A 12,116-nucleotide genomic window follows, 5' to 3' on the forward strand; every position below is an offset into this window, starting at 1 on the left:
TATCTCAAAGGTTTATTTGGGTCGAGTTGAAAAGTAAATAGCATTAGTACATAATTTTTTTTTGTAGAAATTTTCATTGCATATGTATAAAAAGATGATATTTTGCAAACGACGATTGGATGAAATGACGTGAATTCATTGTTCGTATTTTAGGACATGTTTGTTCATATTTTACCCACAGTTTTTGTACCTTTTCGTACGGAATGAGAATACAAGGAGTAAAATTTAAGCACAAAATGTGTCCGTACGCGATCTGTAGATTTTGTCAAAATTCAACATACAACACTCTTGAAGTTTTATATAAAACTGATGCACGTTGAGTCAGTAAGGTCAGTTAACCCTGTTTAGCGATAAAAGTCCCCAATTGGGAGTACCAAGCAAGGTCAAATCTTCCTTCTACTGTCTCTCACAACTCAGCAAAAGTCTTCTATTTCCTAGCTAGCGAAGCTTTCTGTTTTCCTTCGCTACACCATCGTCATATCTGCAAAAAGCTCATATAGCTCATCATTATACCTCCTTCGATACTCGCCGTCGACATCACGGATAGGCCTATAAATCTTCCATAGAACTTTTCTCTCGAATACTCCAAGAGCCATCTCATCTTCTCTCGACACATTCCATGATTCGGAGCCATACATCAGGACAGGTATGATGAGTGACTTGTAGAGCGAGAATTTCGTTCGTCGAGAGAGGACTTTATTTTTCAATTGCCTAAAGAAGCACTTGTTGGCAAGGGTTATTCTCCGCTTGATTTCTAAGCCGACATTGTATTTTCATCCCAAATAGACGAAAGCCTTCACAATCTCGAATTTATATCCGTCAGCAGTGACGTTGCTACAAAGGCCACGAAGACAGCAAGTACTTCGCCTTGTCCACATTTACCGCAAGACCCACTTTTTTTGCTTCTTTATCTTATACCAACTATTCGCCTCCATGTTGGAACAACCCGGCGGGTATCCCGTCATTACTTTGCACCTTGTGATTTTTTAGCTGCGATATGCCAATCTCACTTCGCCGTAGTTGGATGCCAAAGAGTGTTATCCATCATCGGAGTATCGGAGTATCGGGTTCATCTTCCACCACACTCTCTACGTCAGTTGCCAAGTCGCCATTATCGTTCCTACAGTAATCTGCCCTGGTCTTTAAACCGCCTCTCATTGAAAGAGCATGAAATATGTAAGGGGGAGATAGAGACTACTTTTCTTCTAGAATGTGATGTGCTAATGGGCTCATTAATTGGTCATCCTACACATTTTAGGCGGACTCCATGTGCATCTGATAAGGCAGATAACTTTTTTTCTGAGAGACATTTCATGACAAAAACACACTTTGAAAAATGAAGAAAAAATATATACAAAAATTTTATTTTTACTCCGGCGTAGTCGTTTACTCAGGTAATAGTTTTAAATACTCCGAACACTGGTAGCGAAATATGAGGGAAATGTAATAAATCGAAAAATTTAAAAAGCGCTACGTCATACAACTTTTTTTTTTTCAAATTCGATTACAAATACAACAATTCCAGAATGCGGGATTTTGGCTCATTTGTTTATGAAGTCACTCACCTAGCTTAGGTCTACCTTTTGACCTTATACCCCTTGCTAAACGAAACCATATGCGTCCTCTCCGCGTTGGCGGTCAACCCGTTTTTAGTGGTCCAGGTATGTATATTCAGAAGCGCCTGATCTATCACAGATCTAATTTTTGGAAATTTTGTGCTGGATTTTGATATAAAATACATAGTTGTACTACTATAATAAGTGTGCCAACAAGAGACGTATATGGGGAGGATATCAAAAAATATTTAAATATCTTTATTATGATTGCGATATTTTCGTGAATATTTGCATATTACAAAACTATTTTCAACTAATGCAAATTAGCCGTCGTATGTTAGATGATTTGACCAAGTGTCTGCTATTTACTAAAGTCTAATGGAATTTGTGCGTTTCAATATTAATATCTTTTATCTTGACTTTCTTTCTTTCGTACTCAAAACCTTACTATGCTTTGCGTTTTCAAACTTTCAGAACAATAACTACGCATTCAAAGTTATAAAGCTGGGTCATTACTATGCAAAAGTGGCTGAGTTGTGCTAAAAGTCGACATGCTGCTGGGACATTTTAATTTTTCACAAAAATTACTTGATATTATACTTTGGAATAAAGGCAATAAAAAAATCTGCGAAAAGTATTTGAGTTTGCAGACAGATTTCTGCAAATCTCTTCTACAGTTTCCCACACACCGGAGTGCGAACGTTTTTAATATTTCGCATTTTCACTCCACTCGCCACCACAAAGATGGAAGGAAGCTTTTTCATTGCTTTACGATGTAACAAAGTCATATTACTACAAGTAAGTTGGTATTTCTAGGTTAGCTTTCTTTTAGCGTATTTGCTTAGTCTAATGTCGCTTTTGCTGAGAGAGAAAAAGTTTGATGAACTCGCTGTAGAAAAGTAAGAACTTGCAGTAGCACAACAAAGGCAAGATGCAGTTGTTACTACGGATTAAGAAAACAAAAAGAGAAAATCTGAAAATTCTAAAGTTGTTTGAAGAATTGAAACAAGAACACTTGGCCAGAGGGGCAAGAGTTCAATTGGTGACTGTTTTGCTTTTAGTTTATGACAGTTGATGTAGGAGGAAGCAAACCATTAATCTAACTAACTAATAGATAAGAACATGTGGGTAGCACATGGAACTACGTGATTTCGATTGAAGAATGAGGGGTAAAGCAAACACTTTGGTAAACATAGAAGTTCAATTTTCTAACAACAAAAGTTTTCGCCGGTTTCCTACATTAAACTTTATAAGCTTTCTATATTTTAGCCAAATATAAAACTTGCCAAATAGTCAAAAATTAAAGAAATGAAAGAACGAATGAATGAATGAGCAACCCAAAGAGCATGGATGTCGTAGTTACTGTTATGTTTATGGGCGTTTCCACTGCTGAGTTGGATAGAATGATAAAAATTTTTACACTAAGCTGGCCATAGGTCACAGAGTATATTAATTTTGTTCGTGTAACGGTACCCCGTAACGGCATAAATTATTCGAGATAGATGTAGACTTCTATATATCAAAAAGATCTGGATGAAAAAAGAAATTAATTTAGCCAAGTCCGTCCGCCCGTCCGTCTGTCTGTCCGTAAACACGATAACTTGAGTAAATTCTGAGGTATCTTAATAAAATTTGGTACGCAAGTTCTTGGGCACTCGTCTCAGATCGCTGTTAAAAATGAACGAAATCGGACTATAAATTCGCCCACTTTTTCGATATCGAAAATTTCGAAAAACCGAAAAAGTGCGATAATTCATTACCAAAGGTGGATAAAGCGATGAAACTTGGTAGAGGAGTTTACCTTATGACGCAGAATATAAAACTATTAAAATTTTGGACAATGGGCGTGGCACCGCCCACTTTTAAAAGAAGGTAATTTAAAAGTGTTGCAAGCTGTAATTTGGCAGCTGAGGATATAGTGTTCGGTTACACACGAACTTAGCCTTCCTTACATGTTTCACTTGAATTTGGTTTATATTATATAACAGTTATAACAAAAGCTTGAGTCATCGGTTTAAGGATGAACAGGTGAGTCTGGGAGGTTTAATGAGCCCATAGTTTTATCAGCAGTTTGCTTAACGACCAAAGTGAGAAACCCTACCAAAAACCAAAACCTTAGTTATAAAATAACTACGTCCACTTGAAAAATACTAGAAGCTTTCTTAGACAAGTACAGCTGACTGTTTTTATTTCTAATGCTAATATACTCAATCGCTTCATTTTCCAAACCGGACTTCCTAAAACTGCTATCACTGACCAATCTTTATTTAAAATTATGTGACGCCAGAAGGCAGAGTCCAGTCTGAGTACCCATCATGAACCTGCAGTCTTCTCTTGTTATATAATAAGAGTAACTTTGTTAGTCTTAGTTTGTAAGACCTGCATATAATTTTCGACATTTTGCAGCGCACTATGGGTTTCATGCTTTCGTTAGTTGGTCGATATATGTCGTGCCTTCTTTTAATTGGAATCACTACTGTGCAGGCGTCGGCTTATGCCCACCTTTTAGTAAACTCAACCGCTTTTTCATTTCCATATATTTTTGTATTCCCAGTATGCCCAATATAGGAATATATTTCTCCCTATCGCGATTCTTTTCAGGGATTACTTACCCTTTTATAGACTCGAAGAAGATTGCGCTATGCGAGACTATTGTCTATATGCTGCTTGGCTATCAGAGTGAAAAACACTACAATTATCTGGCAGCTTATAGAATCTACTTATTTCCGGATCAGCGCAGTATATCACAGACCGTACTCCTTTCATTACTTTGTTACGTGCTGGTTTTCACCGGCGGTGGAGCGAATTTAAACTCTCGGACCGACCTACTCCCTCACTCCCATCCGCTTGGCATGTCGGGGCCAGCGCCGGTACGCTTGCGTTTTTGTACGAACTAGCTCGCCGGACTGTGGGGTGGTTCTTGCGCCACCCCACATCATGCATCGCACCTCGCAACAAGGTCTCGAACAGCTCCCGCCATTCCCGGCCAAAAGAACTTGCTCTTCAGGCGATACAGGGTCTTCGCCATGCCACCGTGTCCAACCGATCGATCGGAGTGTGCCTCTTCTAAAAGGTGTTGTCTCAATCCCTCGGGCACCCACACTCTCCACACCGATTCCTCTGACTCCTCCATGCATCTCGGCTGCACTCTTTTGTAGACCACACCATCCTTCACGCGCAGATCCGGCAACCGTTCGGAGTTCTGTTCTATGTGGCACTTCAATGATGTATAGGCTTCATTGGCGAACTCGGACGACGCGAAATCTATGTCGGCTTCCCCTTCCAGCTCGGCAACCTCCTCCATATGCATCCTGCTCAGCGTGTCAGGCACGGTATTTTGCGATCCCTTCCTGTGTTCGATTTTAAAGTCGAAACCTTGCAATTTCAGGCTCAACCTCGCTAAACGTCCGGATAGGTCCTTTTGCCCATTAACCACTTCAAGCTCATGTGGTCCCTGATTATGGTAAACGGCAAACCCTCTATGTAAGCTCGAAATTTCTTCACGCTTACAACTGCTGCTAAACACTCAAGCTCGGTAATTGTATAGTTGCGTTGGGCCGAATTCAGCTTTTGCGACATGAAGGCGATAGGTCTTTCGTTGCCTTCTTCATCCTTTTGAAACAGCACGCTGCCAATACCTTGGGTCGACGCATCACACTGGACGTAAAAGTGTTTGGTGAAGTCTGGATTGACCAATACGTCTGTTGATATTAGCTCCGCCTTTAGTTCGTTGAACGCCTCCACCGCTTGCTCCGTCATCGCGAACACTTTTGCCTTGCGCAAGCACTCAGTCATCGGGGCGGCGATGGTGGCGAAATTTGGTATGAATCGCCTATACCACCCACACATGCCCAGAAATCGACGCAATTGTTTTACCGTCGCGGGTATTGGAAATCCGACAATCGATCGCACCTTATCCGGATCCGTCTTCAGCTCTCCTTGCCCCACTATGAAACCGAGGTATTTAAGCTCCTTCTGGCAGAATTTCGACTTTTGCAAATTTATTGTCAGACCTGCATTGGCGAGACATTCGGCCACCTCCGTCAGGTGTATCAGGTGTGTCTGGAAGTCCGAGGAGCATACCAAGAGATCATCTATGTACACAAACACATTCTCTCTCAAACGCGCCGGGATCACTCTATCCATTAACCTACATAGTCGCTGGCTCGCATTACACAACCCAAATGGCATCACCTTGAACTGATAGAGCGACCTCCCAGGGACCGTGAATGCCGTTTTTTCCCTTGGTGATTCCTCCAGTGGGATTTGCCAGAACGCATCCTTAAGATCGATGCCCGAGACGTAGTGAGTTTCCTGTAACCGTGCCAAAATCCCTTCCACGTGCTGCGTTGGATAAGCGTCATTTTTGGTGCGCTCATTGAGCTTCCTCATATCCACACACAATCGCTTCTTTCCCGGCTTCTCCACGAGCTCTATAAGTGAACTCCACGCACTGTTGCTTTCCTCGATGACATCCAACCTTAGCATGCGATCGATTTCCTCATACGCGTACTTCTGTTTGACGGGCGACATCGGGTGGTGGCGCTGCTTTATGGGTATAGTATCATCGGATACCTCGATTACGTGTTCCATTAGGTGAGTTCTACCGAGGCCAAGTTCTTGGAATGACGGAAAAAGTCTCTTCACTCGCTCCAGTTCACTATCTTGGGCCGCTGACAGCTCAATCTGCCCCTGGGTCTCCAATTCGGAGGCAACCATGGGGCAGATTGAGCTGTCAGCGGCCCAAGATAGTGAACTGGAGCGAGTGAAGAGACTTTTTCCGTCATTCCAAGAACTTGGCCTCGGTAGAACTCACCTAATGGAACACGTAATCGAGGTATCCGATGATACTATACCCATAAAGCAGCGCCACCACCCGATGTCGCCCGTCAAACAGAAGTACGCGTATGAGGAAATCGATTGCATGCTAAGGTTGGATGTCATCGAGGAAAGCAACAGTGCGTGGAGTTCACCTATAGAGCTCGTGGAGAAGCCGGGAAAGAAGCGATTGTGTGTGGATATGAGGAAGCTCAATAAGCGCACCAAAAAGGACGCTTAGCCAACGCAGCACGTGGAAGGGATTTTGGCACGGTTACAGGAAACTCACTACGTCTCGGGCATCGATCTTAAGGATGCGTTCTGGCAAATCCCACTGGAGGAATCATCAAGGGAAAAAACGGCATTCACGGTCCCTGGGAGGCCGCTCTATCAGTTCAAGGTGATGCCATTTGGGTTGTGTAATGCGAGCCAGCGACTATGTAGGTTAATGGATAGAGTGATCCCGGCGCGTTTGAGAGAGAATGTGTTTGTGTACATAGATGATCTCTTGGTATGCTCCTCGGACTTCCAGACACACCTGATACACCTGACGGAGGTGGCCGAATGTCTCGCCAATGCAGGTCTAACAATAAATTTGCAAAAGTCGAAATTCTGCCAGAAGGAGCTTAAATACCTCGGTTTCATAGTGGGGCAAGGAGAGCTGAAGACGGATCCGGATAAGGTGCGATCGATTGTCGGATTTCCAATACCCGCGACGGTAAAACAATTGCGTCGATTTCTGGGCATGTGTGGGTGGTATAGGCGATTCATACCAAATTTCGCCACCATCGCCGCCCCGATGACTGAGTGCTTGCGCAAGGCAAAAGTGTTCGCGATGACGGAGCAAGCGGTCGAGGCGTTCAACGAACTAAAGGCGGCGCTAATATCAACAGACGTATTGGTCAATCCGGACTTCACCAAACACTTTTACGTCCAGTGTGATGCGTCGACCCAAGGTATTGGCAGCGTGCTGTTTCAAAAGGATGAAGAAGGCAACGAAAGACCTATCGCCTTCATGTCGCAAAAGCTGAATTCGGCCCAACGCAACTATACAATTAACGAGCTTGAGTGTTTAGCAGCAGTTGTAAGCGTGAAGAAATTTCGAGCTTACATAGAGGGTTTGGCGTTTACCATAATCACGGACCACATGAGCTTGAAGTCGTTAATGGGGCAAAAGGACCTATCCGGACGTTTAGCGAGGTGGAGCCTATAATTGCAAGGTTCGACTTTAAAATCGAACACAGGAAGGGATCGCAAAATACCGTGCCTGACACGCTGAGCAGGATGCATATGGAGGAGGTTGCCGAGCTGGAAGGGGAAGCCGACATAGATTTAGCGTCGCCCGAGTTCGCCAATGAAGCCTATACATCATTGAAGTGCCACATAGAACAGAACTCCGAACGGTTGCCGGATCTGCGCGTGAAGGATGGTGTGGTCTACAAAAGAGTGCAGCCGAGATGCATGGAGGAGTCAGAGGAATAGGTGTGGAGAGTGTGGGTGCCCGAGGGATTGAGACAACACCTTTTAGAAGAGGCACACTCCGATCGATCGGTTGGACACGGTGGCATGGCGAAGACCCTGTATCGCCTGAAGAGCAAGTTCTTTTGGCCGGGAATGGCGAGAGCGGTTCGAGACCTTGTTGCGAGGTGCGGTGCATGATGGGGGGCGGCGCAAGAACCACCCCACAGTCCGGCGAGCTAGTTCGTGCAAAAACGCAAGCGTACCGGCGCTGGCCCCGACATGCCAAGCGGATGGGAGCGAGGGAGTAGGTCGGTCCGAGAGTTTAAATTCGCTCCACCGCCACAGCACGTAACAGAAATGGCGCCCAACGGTGAGGCCCACAGCTTGGTGGACCTTAAATAAAATAGTCGGACACACTTCAGAGGTATTCGCATCTTCTTTAGGGGGGACTTCCAAATTCAAATTTAGATCATTTTTGTTTTCGAAACGTCGGTAGCTTGACTTGGCTCCAGTAGAGCTGATCAATAGTATCGAGGTTGGGAGGGTATAGTGAATGGAGTCGCTCGTCTGTCAGCTTGTTTTGGTGAGGTTCGATCCGGACAACAGTGGCAGAGGACTGGCTTGGTTCGCTGAGAATCGCGATCGCGAATAACTCGTTTTGCCAGTGCTAGAGCGGACGATAGTGTTCGCGGGAAGGTTCCAATCGGGGGGCAGGCTAACTAGGTAGCTTAGGTGGTTAGTGCAGCGCCAGCTAATAGTATCTAGGGCTGGAATGGAACAGGAGATTACACCTAGAGGGGGGACAGAATTAGACGGACGACGTTAGGTAGGACAGGCTCATCGCTGAGAATCGCGATCGCGAATAACTCGTTTTGCCAGTGCTAGAGCGGACGATAGTGTTCGCGGGAAGGTTCCAATCGGGGGGCAGGCTAACTAGGTAGCTTAGGTGGTTAGTGCAGCGCCAGCTAATAGTATCTAGGGCTGGAATGGAACAGGAGATTACAGCTAGAGGGGGGACAGAATTAGACGGACGACGTTAGGTAGGACAGGCTCATCGTATCTGAAATGGAATGAGTCACTGTTTTCGTTTTAGTTTAACTTGCTGCATATCATTACATTTTGCATTATATTCATAAACACGTTTATACAATCACGTATATATACCTGATTTTCATTTCATTTAGGTTGGTAAAGTTTTATTAGGGGGAGTTGGTTGACCAAGCTGACGGAGCACGGTTGACACTGCAGTATTACTTAAGTGAAGTCTACCTTCCCGGAGGGACGACCTAAATTGAGAGTTTTTTTGAGAAGTATAAAATCACGCTTCGGTATACACCTTAGGATTTTTTTTTGTTTTATAAAATTTCAAGCGTTGGTACTTGTGTCTGCCGTTCGGCGATCCGAGGGCCAGGGTAAAGAATAGCGGTAACATCGCGCCAGCGGTAAGGTGGTCAGTCCCATAGCCGGCGGTGGGTTTGTCGCATCGACACGTTAGTGACCTCGAGGGAGCGCCGTAGTCTTCTTGCGTAAGTCGGAAGTTAATTCGGGAAATACAGCGCGTCGCACATAGCAGGATACGGAGATGACCAAGAAGAGGACAGGGCTTCGAACCGCTACGGGTGGCGAGGTCGACGAAAACACCGACAATGAGAACGGGTCACCGGAGCAAGTGAAGGAGGACGGCACGGGAGCGGGCTCCAATCAAGAAAACAACAACGAAGCCGGAACGCGAGACCAGCAGGACCAGTCGCACCCTGTAACGCACGCGCCGAAAGTGGATCCCAGCCCCAACAACGCAACCGCCGATGCGATGAGCAGCGCACTAATGCAGAAGTTCGAGATGATGTTTGTGCAGTATCAATTAGAGATGAGTCGCTCGACCACGGAGGCGGTCAAGGATGCCATGCAGACCCTTAGAAGGGACATGAACGGTTTGGCGGGCAGACTGTCGACGCTAGAGGGCACAGGCGCACGCGATCGGGGAGAATCAGAGCGCGACGATTGGCTGTTGCACACGGAAGCTGGAGCGGCAAGCGCGAGCGCCGACGAGCAAGAGCAAAGCGGAGGCGCGCAACTGAACAGCGCGAGTCGAAAATCAGCGCGTCCAACCCCGGAACGTCGAGTGGAGGCGGGCGCGCGCTGCGAAAAAAGCGCGACGAAAACCATACGCGATTGGCACCTGAAGTTCGATGGCGGACCGAAGGCAATACCAATTGAACGATTCCTATTCCGAGTCGACACGCTCCGTAAAAAGCACAACATCTCGTCGCGGGACTTGTACGCGAATTTTCATCTGTTCCTCGATGGCCACGCGCAGGAGTGGTATTGGCTGTACACTGAAGAACATCCGGATGACAGCGCTGTGAACGTCCAGGCATTCCGAGCGGCGATAGTGGAATATTTTCGCAAAGCGGATTGCGATGAAGAAATTCGTCAGGCGATGAACGAGCGCAAGCAGGAATACAACGAAAAGTTTGAGGAGTATTATGCTGTGGTGCGGGGTATAGAGCTGACGATGAGGACAAGGTTACCGGAGCTGAGTTTGGTTAACCTAATGCGGAGAAACCTCAAGCCCAGGATCAAAAATTTAGTCTTCGGCTGCCGTATTGAGTCGTTGGAGGACCTTAGGAGGGAATGTCGACAAGCGGAAAAGCACTTGGCTGACTACGAAGCGAAGCCGTACCGCAGGAAGGCCCTGGACGAGCTGGAGGACGCACGCAGCGAAGAGGGGTCGGAGACACTCGAGGCATTTCACCGATCCGCAAGGGACAGGCCGACGAGCGGGGGGACCTCGACGGACGACAATGCGGCGGAAAAGGATACCCAATCACCGGGAAGAGTCAACGGCCGCGGTTGCGACGGTAGACTTCATGGCATGGTTTGCTATAAGTGCAATCAGCCCAATTGTGCTGGAGTTGTCAGTCAAAAAACCAGGAGAACGGCGGGAAACCCGGGGAACCCTGCCAGCGTCGTCTGACCCCGGAAAAATAGGCGCATCAAATTTCGATAGTGACATCCGTGAAGGAAACCCTATCACGATTTTAACCAGACGAGACCATACGTTTCTAACGAACCAAAATAGAGTATTGAAAGACAACAACGAGGCGAAGTCTACGAGCAGACCGTCGCAATATGCTTCACTTGGCGAAAGGCAAGCCAGGTACGATGCTGCGCGGAGTCGAATATTCGGAGTTTCGACGAAGTTGGAGTCCACGAGCGAAAAGGACGGCAATCCTAGGACGTCAGAAGCGGGGACGAGCCGCAGGTGGCGGAAGGTTCTCGATATGCGCAGGCGCTCGCGCGAGAAGCGACGCGAGGCGAAAGCGATCGAGGAGACCGTAATCCGCGACGCGAACGATAAGCGGCCATACGTGCAAGTGGAGATCGAAGGAACGAAAATGCAAGGATTGCTGGACAGCGGCGCGTCAATTAGCTGCTTCGGATCAGTGGCGCGCGCCTGGGCAGAGAGGATGGGAAGCAAGTTGGGGAAGCTGAGAGAGAGCCTGAAAACGGCGGAAGGGAATGGCGAGAGTGGTTCGAGACCTTGTTGCGAGGTGCGAGTTATGCAAGTGCTCCAAAGCCCCGAATCAGTCGTCTCGTCCGCCAATGACCGACCGTTTCGTGACTGAGAGACCATTCCAGAGGATATATGTAGACTTCTGTAAACCAATGCGACAGGCGACGGCGTCGGACGTCGTAAGTTATCTCGAAAAGGACATATTCCATACCTTTGGCGTTCCAGAAACCCTGCATTCGGACAATGGGAGACAATTCCTGGCGGACATCTTTGTGGGACTTCTCGCCACATACGGGATGAAGCACGTCAAAACCGCCCCCTACGCGCCACAGGCGAACGCGTCGGAGAGGGTGAATCGCTCGTTGCTGGCCATGCTTAGGACGTATATTATTGGGGCGGATCAACTCACCTGGGATAAGCACGTATCGCATGCGGCGTTTGCGTTGCGAAGCGCGGTGCACGAGGCCATAGGCATTGACCCTTACAAAGCGGTGTTCGGACAGTCGATGATTCAACATGGAAAAGCCTACGAAACCCTACGGCGACTGGAAGCGTTGCGAGAAAGTGACATGAGGGTCCTACACAGGGGGGATCGGATGAGCCTGATGCGAGTAGGATTGATCCGCAGTCTGGAAGAGGCACATAGGAAGGGACAGCAAACATACAACACGAGGGCTCGACCGGTCAGGTACCGAGAAGGAGAGATAGTTTACCGGCGGAACTTCAAACTAAGTAACGCCACAGAAGGGTACAACGCGAAGCTC

At 46.8% G+C, this 12,116-nt stretch overlaps 1 protein-coding gene across 1 annotated transcript in view; it reads left to right on the plus strand.

The window, feature by feature from the left end:
* Nucleotides 1-12,116, plus strand: part of GluRIB (Glutamate receptor IB) — a 143,566-nt gene that overhangs the window by 27,992 nt on the left and 103,458 nt on the right. The window contains 1 exon segment of the mRNA XM_067792013.1: nucleotides 9,409-10,336. Coding sequence (XP_067648114.1) covers nucleotides 9,409-10,336 — 928 coding nt within the window.

This window comes from Eurosta solidaginis, chromosome 5 (genome assembly GCF_040869045.1).
Source record: "Eurosta solidaginis isolate ZX-2024a chromosome 5, ASM4086904v1, whole genome shotgun sequence".
Lineage (NCBI taxonomy): Eukaryota > Metazoa > Arthropoda > Insecta > Diptera > Tephritidae > Eurosta > Eurosta solidaginis.